The sequence below is a fragment of the Oncorhynchus tshawytscha genome, linkage group LG15, assembly GCF_018296145.1.
Source record: "Oncorhynchus tshawytscha isolate Ot180627B linkage group LG15, Otsh_v2.0, whole genome shotgun sequence".
In the NCBI taxonomy this organism is placed as follows: Eukaryota; Metazoa; Chordata; class Actinopteri; order Salmoniformes; family Salmonidae; genus Oncorhynchus; species Oncorhynchus tshawytscha.
The window spans coordinates 24,704,890-24,726,793 of record NC_056443.1 but is presented as its reverse complement, the minus strand read 5'-3'; the positions used below and the strand labels follow the sequence as shown (position 1 = coordinate 24,726,793).

The 21,904-nt window shown below is 44.9% G+C and overlaps 1 protein-coding gene across 1 annotated transcript in view; it reads left to right on the top strand.

Annotated features, from left to right (window-relative positions):
* Nucleotides 1-21,580, top strand: part of LOC112214701 (adhesion G protein-coupled receptor A3) — a 67,084-nt gene extending 45,504 nt beyond the window's left edge. Inside the window, exons 3-19 of the mRNA XM_024373653.2 lie at nt 1,577-1,648; nt 6,121-6,192; nt 6,649-6,720; nt 7,114-7,274; nt 11,117-11,330; nt 11,747-11,911; nt 12,650-12,851; nt 13,069-13,218; nt 14,674-14,835; nt 15,007-15,210; nt 15,672-15,873; nt 16,366-16,574; nt 16,947-17,071; nt 17,393-17,516; nt 18,217-18,362; nt 18,723-18,818; nt 19,736-21,580. Coding sequence (XP_024229421.1) covers nt 1,577-1,648; nt 6,121-6,192; nt 6,649-6,720; nt 7,114-7,274; nt 11,117-11,330; nt 11,747-11,911; nt 12,650-12,851; nt 13,069-13,218; nt 14,674-14,835; nt 15,007-15,210; nt 15,672-15,873; nt 16,366-16,574; nt 16,947-17,071; nt 17,393-17,516; nt 18,217-18,362; nt 18,723-18,818; nt 19,736-21,215 — 3,856 coding nt within the window. The 3' untranslated portion in view covers nt 21,216-21,580. The remainder of the gene's footprint in view (nt 1-1,576; nt 1,649-6,120; nt 6,193-6,648; nt 6,721-7,113; nt 7,275-11,116; nt 11,331-11,746; nt 11,912-12,649; nt 12,852-13,068; nt 13,219-14,673; nt 14,836-15,006; nt 15,211-15,671; nt 15,874-16,365; nt 16,575-16,946; nt 17,072-17,392; nt 17,517-18,216; nt 18,363-18,722; nt 18,819-19,735) is intronic.
* Nucleotides 21,581-21,904: the final 324 nt, after the last annotated feature.

Here is a 21,904-nt window from a genome sequence, read left to right as displayed (position 1 = left end):
GCCAAAAATAAAATGAAACCATCTAGTGTTCAGCGAAATAACAGCACAATGTCAAATACAGGCAACCTAGTCAAATAATGAACATCCAATCACATTAACTGTTACTCTCTCGCCGGAATTCCACTAACGGTCCGTATGTAGCCAAATGCAGCTGCTGCTCATGTTGGTATCTCTACTGATGGTGCAAAATCCGTGGCAGGGAGGCATAGTGGAGTGGTAACGCGCGTGCAAGCAGTTGCTCAAAATGCCACTTGGATACACTGCAGCATCCACTTGATTTGTGCATTTGAATCACGTTGGTCACGTCTGAAAGGTTGTAAATATACTATTACCAAAACATGACTATTAAAGCATTTTAAATCAATGCCTTTTGGATAGCCTTTGCTTTTGAATCAAAGAAAAGCGAACGACTGGTAGTGCACCCCACAGAACACTAAACTTCCCATAGAACAAATATGTCATAAACATATCCCAAAAGCACGCAACACAATTATTTATTTTTTAAATCGCCCTCCCCTCAACCAGGCCTTCATCCATGTGAAGTGTACCGAGGACTTCCCAGCACTGACGCTCCAACTAGAATAAGGACGTTTTACCAACACCAAATACAGGCATGACCATATACATTTTGATATGACAGCGATGACATGTCATTGAAATGACATGGATCAACCAAAACCATTGGACATAAAGACAGGCTGCTCATTATACTCCCAAAGAGAAGAGATGATCTTTCTCGTGAACTGTCTAATTCCATAAGGCAGGAATGTAAGCAGAGAACCAACACCAAAGGGTGTCCGATATTGGTCATAATGATAAATAAGCCAACTAACACTTTGGGTTGTGCCCATCACACAGGGCACGAACATGCGAGTGAAAACCAACAAAAAAATATATGTTTATCCCTACTATGACCGTAAAACAAATGATATGCTTGGCCTAGATTGCTGCTCAATCGAGTACTATGATGATATCAACTGTAAATCAGAATGATAAATTGTAGGCAGCATTCACAGCATAAACACTCAGTGAGACTATTACTCACAACATAGGAAGTTCTCTCAGCTTAGAGAAAAATGGTAGTTAATCCGTGATGAACCACCGCCATCATGGGGATCTTCCATAGCCTACCACGCCACTCAGATCGTTCGGCCTCATTGACGTCCGCGACACACTTTCATGCACGTGTCTCACCTCCATGAACGCTTTTCTCTGGTCCTGAACGTCCTTGGAGAAGTCAAGGAAAAACTCCACCTTTTGTCCCTTTTGTCTTTCTCACAATCCACTGTATTTATGTGGATTTCGGGAACACCTCTGATCTGAAGTGTGTTTCTTCGACTGTAATTTTTTATTTATTTGAGCAGGCCTAGAGAGAATATCTTTGTGTTATTAGATGCGTAAAATAATATGTCTTACTCATTGGGGAATGGTATTTTTGGATCAAGTTGGCTGCAAATATTCATAATGTGTTGATTGCAATATGCCGTGACACGAACCAGACGTTCTTTGTTGTGCACTTGACATTTAGATTGCCTTTTTATTTTCTTGTGGCTTACCCTTTGTTTGTCTTTCACAGGGACATGCGGAACAACATCGTCAGCCGTATTGAACCTGGGGCTTTCCTTGGATTGCTCGCACTCAAAAGACTGTGAGTATTATCAATATCACCATCAGCAATAAATAATTTTCATCTTAATCAAATTTGTCATTTTCTTGGCAGATGGACGAGTCATGGGCTGAACGGTTTTAAATATGCGTCTAAGCCGATCCTCTATTGCTCAACATCAGATTTATTATACTGCATCCATAACGCACCATGTCCAAAACTGTTGTATAAAAGAAAGAAAAAAAATACACACTGTTGTATATGCTCCCACAATGCAACATTTCGACCGAACGGTCTTTGCCAGGTTTCAATACTCTTGGCCCTATCTGTTGTTTCTGAGAGAGAGGCAATTGCTAACTCTGTGTCTAGCCTATCCAGTCTATGTAAGCGACAGCTGTAAAAGCTCAGACACACTGGTAGGATTTTAAAACTTTTGCCTGGCAACAGTACTTAGCGCCTTTGAACAGAGTGTCGGCAGTCGATCTCTTGTGTGTTCACACAGCGAAGTCGTCAGCCACTCGCCCCTTGTTAAAATACTCCAAACCAGAAGGTGGCAGTAGCTTCGTTTGGCAATGCATATCCGTGGGTATTGCTAATGGTCTAGATTCCAAGCTGTCTGCAATTTTAATTGTTATTTTGTAAAAAGTCCTTATTATATTAGCCAGATGGCCACAGCTAGATCACTACCTAGCAAGATGACGAAGAAACTATTTAATTCACACTCCATTATCCCATACTGCCAGTGGCAGTCAAGAGCCAAATGTTTAGCTAACTTGCTAATGTTAGCATATTCGTTAGCTAACACAGCATAGCTAGCTAGCTAAGGACCCTGCACTAACTCGGCAGCTAACACAGGCAGCTGATCATGGAAACTAGCTAATCCATTGTGATTGAATTATAATGTCAATTCTAGATACAATGGTTATCTAGCTTGGAAGAAGTGTTTTGCGCACTTAGCTAGCTACCATCCCATAGCCTACATTGCATATGAAGTGTGACTGTCTCACCCGTGGATGTGCAGAGAAAATCCCCCTTTTCTTTTGCTCTCCCACGTAGGGATTTGTGCTGTCTGATTGGCTCAAAGTAAAGTTGTTGGCCACTGACAAGCATTGTGATTTTACGAGTAAAATCGGTACGTTCGTTGCTACCGGGTCGGCAGGTACCGCTTTTGTTCTAGCAAGAGAAGGAACGGCCTCCCACTGTGATAGACTGCCGATAGGTACTTATCGGCAGTGAGATTCTCTGTGTTTTAATGCTTCAAGCAATGTTCTATTCAGTTCACCAGTCCACTTGGGCCCTTGCCAGGGACCACTTGAGACTGCATGAGGCCCTATCTACTTTCACACATTCATGGAAAGGGGAATGGATGGATGGGCATGTGTGTGGGTCTGTGTGTCTGTGCTAGAGAGAGCGCGTATGAGTGTGTTTGTGCCTGTGCACTCTTCTGAGTGTTTGTGTGTCTCTGTCTGTGTGTGTGCGCCTTTTGTGTATTGCAATCATCTTATAACTGCCGGTCCTTACCAACATAAACTATAGTTTGGATGCTAGTGCGGAGCTGTGAGTGAGACAGGAAGGTTGTCTCCTTGGCTTGGGCAGAGCTTAATTTCCCCTTGTCAAGCCTCAACCATTTTACAACCAACTGTAGACCTATATTTCCTAAACGTATAGCTAACTGTAATTCCCTCAGCCAACCTACAAATCATTCAGCCAACAGCTATTTCATCTTGCATGCGCCTATATAACACAATGTCAACGTTGGGTCGAAATGAATTGATCAGAAACACTGGATATCCACTGATTATAAATGCATCAGTATTATGGTCAGAAGACACAGCAGTCTTTGCACATAATTTAACATGTTTGGCAGTGGAAATATACAGCACAGACAGGTTGTCAGGAGGTGGTTAAATCATGAATTTGCTCCTGTCTCTGGCTGCGTCTCCAACATATCGCTTACAACATATTCCTCAACTAGCAAAAGTGCGAAAGGAGTAGCTGAGGTAAAATGAGTCTTGAACTTGGGCCTGGTGCTGTAAACAGAAGCCCTGTGGTGACTGCTGGCACGCTGTGCACCTACCCTCCAGCCCGCCCTCATCTGCTTCTGGAAAAGGGTGATGGAGTTAATTGACAGGGAGGACATGAAAATACACGCTCCCTCTCTCTTCCAATGCAGTCAGTAGCGAAAGCGCCCGACAAAGACTCAGTTTTCTCTCTCTCTCAGCCTCAGCCAATCTTTAATTTCTCCCATCTGTCCCTGTACCTCACTTCAAAGAGCCTAATTAGATTTTCGCTCGTTTTTAAGACTCGAGCGACTTGGCCAAACCGAAGCTGCTTGCCTCTTTTATCCGTCTTGTCGGAGAGAGGAGAGCGATGTCAGACTTGACATTTTTCTTGGAGTTTCTCTTGAAAAAACAGACATGTTCAATGCATGCTACAATGTATTACTTCACCCCTTTTCATTGTCATCATTTGTAATGAATCGAAATGTAGGTCAATGTCCATTCCAGTGTACATTGTTAGGAAATGTTATCCTATTTCAACCCAGCTGACGGATACGAGCTGCAACTGAGCCGCTCCCACTGTAGTAAATGAAAAGCAAAGCTAACATGACCGCAACGTTTTGAGGGTTGCTTTGGACACGTCATGGGACAAACATCTGATCTGGGATCAGTCACATGGTGCCTGGTCCCAGCTGTTTGGGGCTGACTGGCTAGGGGTGGTGGAGTAGATACTGTAATACCCTGGGGGGAGAGAGCCCAAAGGGAGGCTAGCTCCAACCCTGTTTTACCACCTGATACAGCTAGTCAAGGTCCTGATGTGCAGAAAGTAGGTCTAGACTCAGGTGCGACGTGTCCATATATCAGCTGCATTCAGCTAAATGTATACGTTGTCAATAGAGCCATAAGATGCCTATGATGTGACAAAGCACATTTTTTTTGCTGGATGCAACCCATTCATGTATCTCTGGGGTGAAGTTTCCCCTATCTACAGATCTAGGATCAGCCTCCCTTCCCCCAATCCTGACGTTAACCATTAGTGGGGGGGAAATTTAAAATGGACCCAAGATCCAGTGTCTAGGGGCAACTTCAAGCTCCAACCCCCTACTGGCCACTCCAGGGCCTTACCACCCGGCAGCAGCCGCTACATTCCACCGACAGCTGAACAGTCACTGACCCCGTCTTGTTACTTACACACCCGTCTATTTTTATATCTGCTCATATCACAACAGACAGCTTGCTCTGGGTCTGCTGTAATGTTGAGCGCTGCTGCTACTTTAATGGATAGACCACAAGATTTTAAAAAACAAACATGTGTTGGAATATATTTGGGATGATGTGGCTAATTTGTGAGAGATGGCCATTTTCTCCTTATGTGGGCTGCTTTGACGTCACACTGCACTCCCAACTGCAAAGCACTGGACCATGTCTAATGCTATGCCATGGCAGCATTGGCAGGGTGGGAGTTTATCCCTTTAGCTAAGGGAGTTCCACCCCAGTAGGTGATCCTCCTCAGACACGGGATGCCAGCATGACTTCTTGGCAACCCTTGAAAGGTTTTTCCCAGGCCAGGCGGAACTAACCACCTCACTCAGTAAATTCCCCAGCTGCCACCCTCCCTAGGAACCACAACAATAATTAGACCAACACCAGGATGTTTACGTAATGCGCTCCACACTTATTTTCTAAGCATTTAAGTGTCTGATGCTGCCCTGGCATTAGGCCTTGGGCTAGGGTTGTAGCTTGCAGCTAGCAGGGTCTAGTTTGTAGGGTATTGTGAGGCCTCTTCTGGCCGTTCCAATGTTACACTCGAGTCATTTGTTTACGTTCGAGTCGTTTAGCATATCCGTTTTGTTCAGCTGTAACGGCTTGCATATACACCACATCCTTGATTTTATACATGGTTGTTTCAAACTGCCTTCCATCATCATTTCTTCTAGTTTGAACTATCTTTGAGTTGATCAAAATCATATTTTCACAATGTAGACTAAATAAAATCCTTGCCCAAACACGGTTTCTTCAAAGATCGATAATACTACCTGATGTTTGGCAGACACTTTGTGTCAGGTCCTGGTGAAAAAGACACACTTTGATGTGTATGACATCAATCATAATACATTAATTTCAACTAGTATAGTGTGTTACTAACAGCTTTGATGTGAAAGCCGCCTCGGGGCGAACACAGGCATCGTCTCAAATCACCTTGAAAAGTTGTAAAACTGACAGACCTGGATTTTTCAATCCCTGCCTCTGTCCCAACCTGTCTCTGCGAATGACATCACCCGTCTTTTAATTGAGTTGACAGTTTTCTCCACTTTTTGATTTGTTGAGCTACAATGTGGATTTATTAGAATTCGCCGAGTCACCACATGAGGTCAATTGACTCTAGTCATGAATTTCATGCTGTTTGTACAATTTACGATGGCATATTACGTTTCTTAGACTGTTGCTGCTGTTTGACTTGAGTAAATCAGGACAGAATATAACCAGAATCTCCATTTGTTTTGCTTTCTACAGAGACCTGTCCAACAATCGCATTGGCTGCCTCAACGTGGACATATTCAAAGGCCTCACAAGTCTAGTTCGACTGTAAGTAGTAGTTATTTTTCCTTTATTACTTTGTTTAAATACGCCAGATCCATAGTATTGTTTTTCTTTGAAAACTGTTTGCATTTCCCCCCTATCCACCCTAAAAATAAGTCATTGATAAGGATAAGGTCATTGATAAGGACATTCATGTGAATGTGACATATCTGGCTCCAACGCCCTAATAGTAATTGCCCTGCTCAGAAAATGGTGGCTTCCAGGTGCTGTGATATTAGCATAATACCCATGGTTCCCCCACGGGTCTCAGTGCCACAGCTGCAACATATAATTCCATGTCCTTTTCCCTACGATGCAAAGGTGAGGATTAAGATTCCTGGACATCTCAATGGAGTTGCCAGTGACAGGTTGTGTTTGGGTTCTGATTGTGTGATGTGACAGATTGGCATATATGATTTGATCTGTTGTAGATGATTGATAGCCTTCATCTTGTCCTTTCAGAAACCTTTCAGGAAACATGTTTTCATCGCTGGCCCAAGGGACGTTTGACAGCTTGGTGTCATTGAAGACTTTGTAAGTATGCTTTAGAGTTCAGGCCCTGCAACGCTGTTCCATGACACCCTGTGGCAGTGTAGTGGGTTTTCTATTCGAGGTACTTTAAAGAGTATAGTACAATACCCTGTTGTAGAAATGCACCAATAGGTGCAATCTGTATCTTTTATTTCCTGGTTCACAACTCAAGGTAATGCAAACACATTCAGCCAGGAAGCAAAACAAAGATTCTAATGGTTCCATCCACCAAGGGCCCAACCCTCAGTTTACAAACAATTGCAGAGAGGCAATAAAAAGTAGATAAGAGGAACACAGCATAGAAAGTAGGTTCACTTTTCACTGTAAATGAAACTGAAAGTAATGCTCCTTTTTTTAATGTATTTTTTAACTCTGCCTGTCCCCACGTTACCTCAGGGAGTTCCAGACGCCGTACCTGCTTTGCGACTGCAACCTGTTGTGGCTGCTGCACTGGATCAAAGACAACAACGTGGGGGTGAAGGACACCAGCTGCTCCTACCCTCGCTCCCTGCAGGGCCAGCTCATCACCTCCACCAAGCCTGAGCTGTTCACCTGTGGTAAGGACACACACACACACACACCTGGTCCTACAACTACTCATCACCTTAAAGCCCTTAAGCTCCACGTACATACAAAGTTTCGTGAGAACACAAACACACACCTGTTACCCCTTTACATCACCTTGTTTGTACCAGAGCTCCTAGTAAGAGACTACCTTTTGATGCGTACACACACATCTTCAAACTCTAGCACAGTCACGCATAACCATGCCCAAACATCTGATCTGGGCACTTCGACCTCACATGAACACATTTTTACATGGCATCAGTCGTTAGCACGCGGTCGTCCAAGACCGATATACAGAACAGATGGACGTGCAACCTCTAGCATTTGGCTCTGCACTCTATTTTCAGTTCAGAATCACCTTTATTCGCCAAGTAGCTACCTTTACACATGCTCAGAGTTGTACTTGGTGATATATGGTGCTAGTGATCGACTACATTTAGAGACAGAATACAGACAACAGAGTTTACATACAACTAGGTAGAGTGAGTATAGAGCTATAAGATCTTTTATTTTTTTACCTTTATTTAACTAGGCAAGTCAGTTAAGAACAAATTCTTATTTACAATGACGGCCTACCAATTGTGCTGGGCCAATTGTGCACCACCCTACGGGACTCCCAATCACGGCCGGATGGGATGCAGCCTGGATTCGAACCAGGTACTGCAGTGACTCCTCTTGCACTGAGATGCAGTGTCTTAGACCTCTGTGCCACTCGGGAGAAAGAACAGTTTATATACAAATATACAGTGAATGTACAATGTATATACAGTTGATATACGGTGGATGTACAGTGTATATACAGTTGATATACGGTGGATGTACAGGGTATATACAATTGATATACGGTGGATGTACAGGGTATATACAGTTGATATTCAGTGGATGTACAGTGTATATACAGTTGATATTCAGTGGATGTACAGTGTATATACAGTTGATATACGGTGGATGTACAGGGTATATACAGGTGGATGTACAGTTGCTATTCAGTGGATGTACAGTGTATATACAGTTGATATTCAGTGGATGTACAGGGTATATACAGTTGATATACGGTGGATGTACAGTGTATATACAGTTGATATACAGTGGATGTACAGTGTATATACAGTTGATATTCGGTGGATGTACAGGGTATATACAGTTGATATATGGTGGATGTACAGGGTATATACAGTTGATATTCGGTGGATGTACAGTGTATATACAGGTGGATGTACAGGGTATATACAGTTGATATTCGGTGGATGTACAGTGTATATACGGTGGGTGTACAGGGTATATACAGTTGATATTCGGTGGATGTACAGGGTATATACAGTTGATATACGGTGGATGTACAGTGTATATACAGTTGATATACGGTGGATGTACAGTTGATATACGGTGGATGTACAGGGTATATACAGTTGATATTCAGTGGATGTAAAGTATATACAGTTGATATACGGTGGATGTACAGGGTATATACAGTTGATATACAGTGGATGTACAGGGTATATACAGTTGATATACAGTGGATGTACAGGGTATATACAGTTGATATACGGTGGATGTACAGGGTATATACAGTTGATATTCGGTGGATGTACAGGGTATATACAGTTGATATACGGTGGATGTACAGTTGATATTTGGTGGATGTACAGTGGATGTACAGTGTATATACAGGTGGATGTACAGGGTATATACAGTTGATATTCGGTGGATGTACATTGTATATACAGTTGATATACGGTGGGTGTACAGGGTATATACAGTTGATATACGGTGGATGTACAGGGTATATACAGTTGATATACGGTGGATGTACAGTTGATATACGGTGGATGTACAGGGTATATACAGTTGATATTCAGTGGATGTACAGTGTATATACAGTTGATATACGGTGGATGTACAGGGTATATACAGTTGATATACGGTGGATGTACAGTGTATATACAGTTGATATACGTGGATGTACAGTTGATATACGGTGGATGTACAGGGTATATACAGTTGATATACGGTGGATGTACAGTGTATATACAGTTGATATACGTGGATGTACAGGGTATATACAGTTGATATTCGGTGGATGTACAGTGTATATACAGGTGGATGTACAGGGTATATACAGTTGATATTCGGTGGATGTACAGGGTATATACAGTTGATATTCGGTGGATGTACAGGGTATATACAGTTGATATACGGTGGATGTACAGGGTATATACAGTTGATATACGGTGGATGTACAGGGTATATACAGTTGATATACGGTGGATGTACAGGGTATATACAGTTGATATACGGTGGATGTACAGGGTATATACAGTTGATATTCGGTGGATGTACAGGGTATATACAGTTGATATACGGTGGATGTACAGTGTATATACAGTTGATATACGGTGGATGTACAGTGTATATACTGTTGATATACTGTGGATGTACAGTTGATATTCGGTGGATGTACATTGTATATACAGTTGATATACGGTGGGTGTACAGGGTATATACAGTTGATATACGGTGGATGTACAGGGTATATACAGTTGATATACGGTGGATGTACAGGGTATATACAGTTGATATACGGTGGATGTACAGTGTATATACAGGTGGATGTACAGTGTATATACAGGTGGATGTACAGGGTATATACAGTTGATATTCGGTGGATGTACAGTGTATATACAGTTGATATTCGGTGGATGTACAGGGTATATACAGTTGATATACGGTGGATGTACAGGGTATATACAGTTGATATACGTGGATGTACAGGGTATATACAGTTGATATACGTGGATGTACAGGGTATATACAGTTGATATATGGTTGATGTACAGTGTATATACAGTTGATATTCGGTGGATGTACTGGGTATATACATTTGATATACGTGGATGTACAGGGGGTATACAGTTGATATACGTGGATGTACACGGTATATACAGTTGATATATGGTTGATGTACAGGGTATATACAGTTGATATACAGTGGATGTACAGGGTATATACAGTTGATATTCGGTGGATGTACAGGGTATATACAGTTGATATACGGTGGATGTACAGGGTATATCAAAATGCAGAGAGATGAACAAATGGCGTATAGTGCAGTTATTTTGTGTTCAGTTCAGAGATGGCTTTAGTTGCTGGCGTTGTTGGGAGTGGGAGTTGTCCAATGACACAGGCGATAAGGGAAGGGCCAGCAGTACGGAGCACTGCAGTGTTTTGTTTGTGCTTGCCCTGTCTTATCAGTTTGGCACTCTTCACTGCACGGGTTAGGAAATACGTGGCACAGCTTTTACAAGTGGAGACACATGACCGAGTGACAAATAGGTAGCAATGTTTGAAATGATCCCCTTTTTATTTTTAAAGTTTTATTTCACATTTATTTAACCAGGTAGGCTGGTTGAGAACAAGTTCTCATTTACAACTGTGACCTGGCCAAGATTATAAATCAAAGCAGTGCGACAAAAACAACAATAACACAATAGAAAAAGTGTATGTACAGTGTGTGCAAATGTAATAAGATTAGGGAGGTAAGGCAATAAATAATGACAATTTAACATTAACACTGGAGTGATAGATGTGCAGATCATGTGCAAGTAGAGATACTGGGGTGCAAAATAGCAAAAAAACAAAAAAAAAACAATATGGGGATGAGGTAGTTGGGTGTGCTATTTACAGATGGGCTTCATTTCGCACCTGGCTTCACCCCTGAGGAGAAGAATTCAGTTGTGAACAAATAACTTGAATTAACCCAATCCTACCCAGACATGCAGTCTAGAGAGAGTGATGCACTAAAATGTAACCCCCATACTCCCCTACCCTCCAGACGCACCCCTGGAACTGCCTTCCTTCCAGCTGACTCCGTCCCAGCGTCAGGTTGTGTTCCAGGGCGACAGCCTGCCCTTCCAGTGCCAGGCCTCGTTCGTGGCGGAGGACATGCAGGTGCTGTGGTACCAGGACGGCCGCATGGTGGAGCCCGATGCAGCCCAGGGCATCTTCATTGAGAAGAGTATGGTACAGAACTGCTCCCTCATCGCCAGGTAAGGGGGACGGTACTTGTGGGCGGGTTGGTGGATAGATAGAAGACGGTGGTAATGAGAACGGCACCCTTAGATGAGTTTTTCCTCACCCCTGCTGCTGCTTGGAGGTTAAGGGAAGGTTACTGTCAAGCACTTGATGACAAATGTTATTGTAAAAAGGGCTATGTAAATAGGATTTGATTGATTGTTTCCACAAAGCACAACTGACCTAACCCTCTTTAAATCAGCTAAGCAGTAGGCCGCAAGAGACAGCTGGGGTACCACTTTTGGACTGTAAATTAAAATGACAGATTGTGCATTTAAACATCTGATGCAAATGGTGCCTCTCGGCATACATGGTTAAAAGCGGTCTACTCTCTCTTTCCGTCTTTGGCAGTAATATTTGATTTACTTGTTCCCCTTTGTTCTTTACTCAGTGCGTTGACCATCTCCAACATCCAGCCTGCTTCAACTGGGAAATGGGAGTGTCGTGTGAGGACCAGCCGAGGGAACACCACCCGTACCGTCGACATTGTGGTTCTGGAGAGCTCCGCCAAGTACTGCCCACCCGACAGAGTGTCCAACAACAAGGGTGACTTCAGGTGAGGGGGTGCTACTTTCACTATCACATTTTATGCTAGACTAGGTTATTATTAGTTGGTAATCTGTCTGTGAAATTTTTCAGGTAAATGTTTGTAGTTGTATTAATCTATTTTATGAATCTAATATATTTATCTATTGTATTAATATATATCTAGTGTCTTATTTAATCAGGTACTTGTTAATGGGCTTGTTGAGGTAAACAAGTTTGTACCAGACAGTTATTTTTGGAACAAACTCAGCTCGGTGGCACCACCTAGTGGCTGAATATTAGACTTGTTGTTAGTAGTAAAATCTGGGTCGTATTCATTAGGCACCAACCTTACTAACCTGAAATTCCAATAGTTTAGTTTGTACACTGTTTTGGTATGTTTTCCCACAGTGTGCACTAATGAATACGAACCAGTTGAGTGACTGTCAAAAGCATTTAATCCATTGAGTGAATAAGTAGTACTGGGCAGGAACTAAAGCGCTCCACAGTTTTCAGTGATGATGTTGAGCTCAGTAAACCGCTGTTGCGGATAAGTAATCACATGTTCCTGGAACACATCATGTGAATCATGCCACCACATTGTGGCAAACCCACCCTTCTAAGACGTTACTCACGGTCTCTCTGTCCCTCTTTCTATCTATATACTATGTCTCTCTCTCTCTCTGTCCCTCTCTTTCTATCTATTGTATCTTTTGCTCCCCTCTCTTTTTCTCTTTGTTTTTCTCTCTCGTTCCCCCCCACCTCTCAGATGGCCTCGTACCCTAGCAGGCATCACAGCCTACCTGCCCTGCAACAAGCTGGCGTCGGGCACAGGAATTTACTCTGGCTCGGTGGGTGAGGAGCGGCTTGCGGGGCGGCATTGTGACCGCGGGGGCCTGTGGGCCAAGGACGACTACTTCCGCTGCCAGTACCAGAAAGACGTAACTCGCTTCCTCTACATCATCAACCAGGTGACCATGACACTCTGTCTGACCATGTTTGATTTGCTCTCTTTGTCTGTCTTTTCTTTCTTCAACTTCAACTTATTGTATATCTCCCGCCAAGTCTCCCCTCTTGATTTTGTCGGCGTTGTCATTCTTTTTGTCTTCCTACACTCAAGTGTTGTTTTTTGAAGCGTTCACCCTTGTGTACAGTCCTTCTAAACCTCTCTGTCTCTCTGTGTTCCAGATGCCTCTGAACATGACCAACGCGGTGATCACGGCCCGCCAGCTGCTCGTCTACACATTCGAGGCCGCCAACTTCTCAGACAAGATGGACGTCATCTTCGTGGCTGAGATGATCGAGAAGTTTGGCAAGTTTGCCGAGAAATACAAGGAGGTGTGTCCCGCTTAAGTCTCCCAGTCCCACCTTTATGGATGAATAAGATGTTCATATAAAGAAGCACACACTCGGAGAGGACAGTAACATGCACGGCCTCAGGCATAAGTGTAATGAGAGGAAATGGGGTCAGAACCAAAATAAATGTTCTAAGTAGAGCTAGGTAATAGTATTTTTTAAGTGTTTACTGTGTGTGCAAGTGAGAGGTGCGAATATGCCACACAGTGTATTCACCTCCAGCTTACTGCTGATACTTTGGCCCTTTATGTTATTCCGCTCCTCATAGTTGATACAGAGCAACCCTGTCCTGTTTAAATCCACAGAGGAATCGTAATGAAAGCGAATGAGCTAGGATCTGGAATGGGGGATTGTTCCTGTCGAGCTGTGGGGGATTGCAAAGCAAGGCCGGGTCGGGTTTCTTTGTCCGTTGGGTTTCACACCTGGCAGTTTGTGCTCATTGGGGAAGGCTTTGAATGTTGCACCTGAGCAATGTTGTACCAAACTCGTAAAAGACACACCATTGTCTACTTACCCTCGCCTTAAGCTCTTGGGGGAATCCCCGCAGCCATATTTGTCATCGGTCCAAATGATTAGCCAAGCAAGGGAAGTTCGCAAAGTAAGCCCCTCAGCCCTCGTTTTTTAATGGAGTTTACGAGTGTACAATTATGTTCACTTCGGGGCCTGAAACGCGCCATAATTCAATTTGCGATGATTGTACATCCGCTAAGAAAAGTATCGCCAAAACTTAAAACGTCATTATGGAGAATGAATGTAAATAAGTTAGAAATTGTGCTACTGATGCACAAACACGTCTTGTAAAAGTAATGATGTTTTTGTTTGGTTAGCTTTTGGAAAATGTAGAAATAAAAAATTTTCCTTCAGAAGTAGCTAGGCAGGCTAACGTTGGTTGGGTAAATAATTTGCTGGCGATCATAATAATTACATAGTTAATATAAGTAGACATGCAATCATAATTGACTGTAGCGCATATAAAGCACCCACAAGCTACCGGTGGCTGAAAACACAATCATCGCGGGATGAACGAATGACGAATTTCCGGACAAGGTGGTCCATTAAAAATGAATAAAAAATCCATCCTCCCTCACTCTGCAAGTGTATACTCGTCAGACATCATGAAACGTCATCAGAAGTGTCTACTTACTTTGAGGGCTGAGGGGATAGGGTGTGTCTGTTAAGTGTTTGGAATGCAGCCCTGGTCTAGAGCCCTGTGCCCTCCGTCAGCGCTGAGAGGAACCCGAAGGCTCAAATTCAGGTATTTCCAGGACGATGATAATAAAGACTACATTGAGTGTTGGATAAAAAAACAAAGCACTCTATTGTTTCGATTGATAAGGCCTGTGTATGCGTGTGCCTCTGTCTGGTATTTGCAGGTAACTGTGTGTAGTTCTGTGGTTTCGTGGTGTGTGTGTGTTAACCCTGTTCTGTCTGTCTCAGTTGGGGGACGTGATGGTGGACATCTCCAGTAATCTGATGCACGCTGATGAGCGGGTGTTGCGGCTGGCTCAGCGCGAGGCCAGGGCCTGCTCCCGCATCGTGGAGTGTCTCCAGAGGATCTCTGTACACCAGCTTGCCAGCGGAACCCAGGCCCACTCCACCGTAAGATCGCGCCAGATCATGAGATCGCATTACCAAATGGCATCGGGGTGTAAATGCATTGTCGTTGGGAGGTGGCGTTTTGTATGTGTGTTTTTACTCTTGGAATTTAAAAGTACATCTGATTGTTGTTTATTTGACCTCATGCGTATTTTTCCTATCATTTGTTCCCAGAATTCCCATAACATCGCCCTGGAGGCCCACGCCATCAAGGCGAGCAGCTTCAATGGCATGACATGCACACTGTTCCAGAAGCTGATGCCTGAACGCATCGCTCTCCGAGACCTGGGCCCACGCATTGACCTGGACGGCAACCCTGACCGCCAGCTCAGCTTCAAGTGTAACGTCACCAGCACCCTGTCTAGCCTCTCTCTCAAGGTCAGTATCCAGGAATGACCGAAGGAGAGGCAATCAATCCAATGTGTAGAAACACAAACTTTTGTACATCAGCACTTGTCACAACGGGCTTATAAAGTAGCCTAGACTGCAAAGAGCAAGCAGCAGCAGTCATTGAAACAGGTCCCCTTAGCCTTAACAATATATAGACTGAAAATGATGCATCATTCGTTTTAGATATCGCCATCATTGCCCCTTGAAATGTTTTACCAAAGTGAGGTGTGTTGTCTTGAGGTTCACCCATAGCACAAACCTAAGAACAGCTTACCATATAACCATGTCTTTTCTAAGTAAATGCTAACTAAACAATGAATTGTAGACTAAAACGTTAAACCAGAATCACACATTATGCTGTACACTCAATCATATTTTTTTTTTATCTCTATGGGACTAAATAAAGGATAAATAAAATGAAAGAATAAATCCTCTCTTTCTCTCCCTAGAACACCATGGTGGAGGCGTCCCTGCAGCTCCCCCCCTCTCTGTTCTCTCAGTACCTGGGCCAGGCCGACGACAACGTCTACAAGCTTCACTTGCTGGCCTTCCGCAACGGCAAGCTCTTCCCATCCACGGGCAACTCCACCCTGCTGGCTGACGGTGGGAAGAGGAGGAACGTGGCCACCCCCGTTCTCCTGGCCAAGATAGGTGAGTCTGACATGGACCCCACTGTACCACTAAAGTATTAGATGGGTTTTGTTCAAGATACTGTTGTGACTTGTTTTAAGAGTGAATTTTGTGGTTTGGGCAAAGACTTTTGATTTAGGGATCCATCTGTAATACAGATAGGCAAGTCCGTTAAGAACTAATTCTTATTTACAATGACGGCCCAGGATCAGTGGGTTAACTGCCTTGTTCAGTGGCAGAACGAAAACATTTTTACCTTGTCTGCTCGGGGATTTGATCTAGCAACCTTTCGGTTACTGGCTCAACGCTCTAACCGCTAGGCTACCTTTCACCCTTTTGTCTTGCATTGGATTTTTAGAAAAGGTGGCTAAAAAAAGGACCAATAAATAAAAGCACCAGGATATGTTTTGAAGACTCACGCCTCTCTCTCTTTTTCTCTCTCTCTCTCTCCTCATCGCTCTACTCATCTCTCTCCTCATCTCTCTCTCTGTCTCTCTGCCTCTGATTGGTCAGAGGGTTTCCAGCTGCGCGGACTGCGTGTGCCGGTGAACGCCACGCTGCGGAGGTTTGCCCGTGGCTCGGACGCCGTGCCCGCCTGCTGGAACTTCAGCCTGCTGGGTGGGCAGGGTGGCTGGCAGAGCGAGGGCTGCCGTGTCCTGCGGCACCATGACAACTTCACCACGCTCTCCTGTGACTCGCTCAGCAACTACGCCGTGCTCATGGTGGGTGGCCAGGGGTTTAATGGCCTTTTAAACTCAATGAACAAATGTGACTCCGGGAGACAACATAAGGCTGTTTCCAACATGTTTTCCTCAGTAAATGCAGTACGCTTCTTCTTTTGTTTTCTTGCCACGATGCTTCTGAGTATTTAGGATACTGACATCGAGACATTAGCCTTTTCAAGACGGGTTCAACATCTCTTTTTGGGTTCACACGCTCTATAAACACTACCTGTTTAGTTTTGGGACAATCACATGACAATCTCCTGAGTTGACGAAATTGGCCCATACCTTTTCTTCAGGGTTAATTTGTTTTTGTATGACACATTGTCTAAAGTGATGACATTCAAACATTTTGATGTGTGTATCCCACAGGATCTTACTGGGGTGGAGTATTTCTCTCCCAGCATTGAGCCTCTCCACCCTGTCCTCTATGCCACAGCTATCGTCCTCCTGCTCTGTCTGCTGGCCATCATCATCAGCTACGTCTACCACCACAGGTAACAGCTCTACCTCCTAGTAGAATCTAATACAGTGTATACCTTGTGCATAAGATACCAAGTATCCATCTTACTAGTAGTACGGTATCTAATATTACCAAATGATGGACTGTGACTCGCTTTCGGGTCGCAGCACAAGATTCCAGGCCAGAATGTTTCTTATTGGGTGGGTGACAATGCAAGGAAGTTTGGGGACCAATACTGTCCAGTCTCCACTAATATGTTCACCACTCCACGAGCACATCTCCACCACTCCAAACTCGTAACAGATTCTGATATGTGTTGATGAATCTCACTATTTCTTTGTGGTTGCGTGTCCAGGTCTGTCCGAATCAGCCGTAAGTTCTGGCACATGCTGGTCAACCTCTGCCTCCACATCTTCCTCACCTGCGGCGTCTTCGTGGGTGGCATCAACCAGACGCGTTACGCCAGCGTGTGCCAAGCTGTGAGTATTTCCCCCCCACCATAAGCCACTGGTGTGCCAGCCTATCTGCCTACCAACCTGCCAGCCAGACTGCCAACCTGCCTTCCCTTGCCAAAAGCATCTCACAATTATATGGGGATCTCAAGATGTTGTGGAGGAGGCAAAATTGCCTTTGGCAACATAGTGTGATGCCTGATTCTCCGCCCTTTTTCCCCAAAGTGTACACTTGCTGTTTCCACCATTAAATCCATGAGAAGGGTGGAGAAACGGGACTGAAGGCAGTATAGCAGCCCCTGCTGATTTGCACTGGGTTCTTTTCATTTACTCATTGTCCTTAACACAAAGAGCCCAGCTGGTAGAGAACATCTTGGAAAATAACGCTTTGCCCCCTAGAATAAAGGATATCCTACCGCTAGGCTCTACTTTGTCAAGGAACTTTACAAACGGTCAATTAGTACAATAGCATTTTATGAAGTGAGTTTTCAGAATGCATAGTATTTTGCTCATAAATTATTAGTGAAGCATCTATGTAGTGCTTATGTAGAATTTGTGAATGCTCTATAAAGACTTTATATAGTCCAGGCAATATGTGAACTTTTTCATAAAATCATGATACTTGGTACACTCATACAGTTTGGCGCATTGAACATTTTCATAATGAAGTTGTTTGTTTAAAGTGGAATCCTGATCGTGACTGAGCTTGGTGGTGATTTTTTTCCAGGTGGGCATAGTTCTGCACTACTCGACCCTGGCCACAGCTCTGTGGGTGGGCGTGACGGCACGCAACATCTACAAGCAAGTGACCCGCAAGGCCAAGCACTACGAAGAGCTGGACGAGCCCCCGCCCCCTCCACGACCCATGCTGAGGTAAAATACTACATTTCCCACAATGCACAGATATGAAAAGGTTTGGTCATTATAGCCGAGTCAGACTAACTGTTTAGTGTGTGGACGAGGATCAGTTGAAATGCTGTACAATCCCATTTTGCGTTTCTCTCCCTTTACAAGGAGCTGCTAATACTATTATGTGTGTATTATGTATCTTCTGGAAATATACCTGTGACTTGTGGAGAGAGAGGGTTTGGTTTGCGTCGTTGGTTTAACACCCACCACATGGTGTCAGTACGGAGGCCTCAAGCACACATGCCACCTCTGCAACCAACTCACCACCAATTTGATCCCAAGCAGGTCCTACTCAGTTCTTTTTCCGCTACCTTTTCCTACCAGGTTCTACCTAATAGGCGGAGGGATACCGATCATCGTCTGTGGCATAACCGCAGCCGCCAACATCAAGAACTACGGTAGCCAGACCAACGCACCATAGTAAGTAGTGCCAGTTTACTGTCACATTGTATGGAAACCAATTAGTTATTCTACTATAGTGTGTGTTAATGGAAATTGTTCTGTTTTATATCGACAGAAGGCTTTGTGTATATATAAAACTAGACCCAAGAGAAATCGCTTTTTGTTTTCGACTGGCCAGAATGCGCGTGTGCATAGCTTTATGTAAATAACAAATATTTTGTGGGGGGAAGAAAAGTTCTGAGTCCCTGTGAAGTTCCGAGAGCCCGATTGGGGAGCGCTATTTATAGTGTGTGTCTCGGCACCTCACGTCTGCTGCCATTTTCCAAGTCTGTCGGTCTCTCTTTCTTCTCATTCTTCCTCTCTCTGTTTGTGTTCTCGCTTCTCTCTTTCTGTCGCTCTCTCGCTCTTTCTTTCCCTCTCCATTTCTCCCCCTCTTTCATTCTCTCACTTTATGGTGGCAGCTGTTTGGGTTGTAATTTGGAAATCTGGACCTGTGTCTGTCTGAAGTCTTTGGAGTTTAATTAGTTTGCAGCTGAGACGAATGGAACCCGCCCCGTGGAATATTCCGGAACAGATACTCTATTCCCGCTTTTCGCATTTTCAAAGAGACTCAATGCCTGCGTGTGTTTTAAAAAAAACTTGATTTAATGAGCTATGGGTTGAGTCAAACACAAAACAATGTTGAAGTTGTTATAATTTAAAAATGGTTTGTGGACCACTTGAATGGGTGACACTTGACTCATCTGGCAAAGATTTGTCATGTCATACTTGTCTTATGGCTTCATTGACAACATGTGTTTTCACTGAATGCAGCTGATATATCGACACATCTGCACAATACATTTGTGTGTATGATATTGTACGTGTGTCCCACATTTACATAAATATTTACTGTATGTTTGTACTGATGCCTTCCCCTTCTGTCTTCTCCTCAGTTGCTGGATGGCGTGGGAGCCCAGCCTGGGGGCCTTCTATGGCCCCGTCGGCTTCATCGTCTTCGTGGACTGCATGTACTTCCTTAGCATCCTCCTCCAGCTGCGCCGCCACCCCGAGCGCCGCTACGAACTCAAGGAACCCGCCGAGGAGCAACAGCGGCTGGCGGTAGCGGGCAGCGATGCCGGAGACGTCCCGGCCACACTCCTCCACCTCCAGTCCCACGACGCCTCGTCCTCGACGGTGTCGGCTCCCCATGCCGTGTCCCTGTCAGCGCTGGAGAACGAGCATACGTTCGCGCTACAGCTCCTGGGCGCGGCGGTTGCTCTGGGGCTCTACGCGTTGCTGTGGGTGTTTGGCGCCATGGCAGTGTCCAAGGAGAGGCCGGCCGACCTGGTGTTCTCCTGCCTGTTTGGCGTTGCGGCGCTGGCTCTGGGTGGCTTTTTGATGGCACACCACTGCGTCAACCGCCAGGACATGAGGCGCCACTGGGCCCAGGCCTGTTGCCCCGAGAGACGGGCCTACTCGGCGCAGGAGGACGCCCTGCTGCCACTGCCGGGGGCATCCACGGTGTCCGCGGCTGGGTCAGTTGGTAGGGGCAACGACGATGCGGCCAAGTGTGCCCACAGCAGCGCAGAGTCATCCTGCACCAATAAGAGTGGCCCCAGTGTGCGAAACTCCACCCAGGGAAGTAAACTGACCAATCTGCATGCAGAGGCAGCGCAGAACAAATCCTTGCCCCTACTAGCCCTGCCCACCAATGGGGCAGCCATGCTGGACAACAGCCTGACGGAGCACTCGGTGGACAATGAGATCAAGATGCACGTGGCACCCGTGGAGGTGCAGTTCCGGCCCAACAACAACAATCCTGCCGCCAACGGACCCACGGGCCGGCATCACAAGAACAGGGCGCGGGCCCACCGGGCCAGCCGACTCACGGTGCTGCGCGAGTACGCCTATGACGTGCCCACCAGCGTGGACGGCAGCGTGCAGAGCGGCCCCCACCGGCGGCATCGCCACGAACACCACGACAGTCAGCAGGCGCGGTGCAGCCGACGGGCAGTCTACATGGCCTACAGGGAGCGCCACCAGAGCCAGACGCTACAGGACAGCAGTGACGCCAGCACGTCCCTGCCCCGACGCTCACGCTACACCGACAAGGGAGGGGGCAGCACTAGCGCCCTGGGCAACGGAGCTATCGGAGTAGTGGGAAGTGGAAGTGTAGGATCAACAGTAGGAACAGGAGGAGAAGGTGAGGGGGCTGGGACTTCTGCGTCCGTTACGAGTAAAGACAGTAGTAGCATAAAGCAGCCCAATAACACAGAGCTGGTGGACGGCCAGCCCAAGTCGTACGGGCTCAACCTGGCTACACAAAACGGCACGCTCAAAAACAATGGGCAGATCATGCCTATAATCAACACAGAGAGCTCGTGCTCAGCCAACATAAAAACTGGACTATGGAAACACGAAACTACTGTGTAGTGTGTTTTTTGCACCGAAGACTGCATGTCACGTGCGCTCTCCCTTCAACTGTGAAATTTTTGTTTCGATCATTGTTTATTTTATTTTATGGTACAATGTTTCAAAACAATTGTTATTGAAAAATATCTTCAAAATAGTCACACTATTTTGAGTTTGTGGAACATGTGTGTTTTGGATGCCACTGGTCTGTCTCTGTAGTAGACATTTTGTAAATGGTTTATTTTTCTATCATTTAATCCTAATTAAATGAGTTATGGACGTGAAACTGCATGTTCTGTGCCGTTGCCTAGTGTGTATCCACTGGGCGGGTTCTTTTTTATTTTCTAGTTTGTTTCAGTGTAATAAACCAAACGTTTCTAATTCCATTCACGTAATTGAAAGTTTCTTATTCCCTTTTTCTCGGCTAACCTTTACTCCGACATATTTCGAGAGGAGTGCAAAAGGTGAGTCCAAGCATCTTGGTTTTCAAAAGATCTCTCTCTCTCTCTCGGCAGCTACCTTGACAAGCTTGTAATTGGGGATTTGGTGAACTGTGTCCTCTTCTTTTTACACTCACCTGGAGAGTCAATTATTTAACAGTGGTTGAGGTCTTAGTCTGGATCTAATTAATATTTTTTTTTCTGCCCCGGAAGTTTCCAGGGGCCCACTGGTAACGCCTGAGGTAATTGACAGCTGATTCTCAGGGCGGA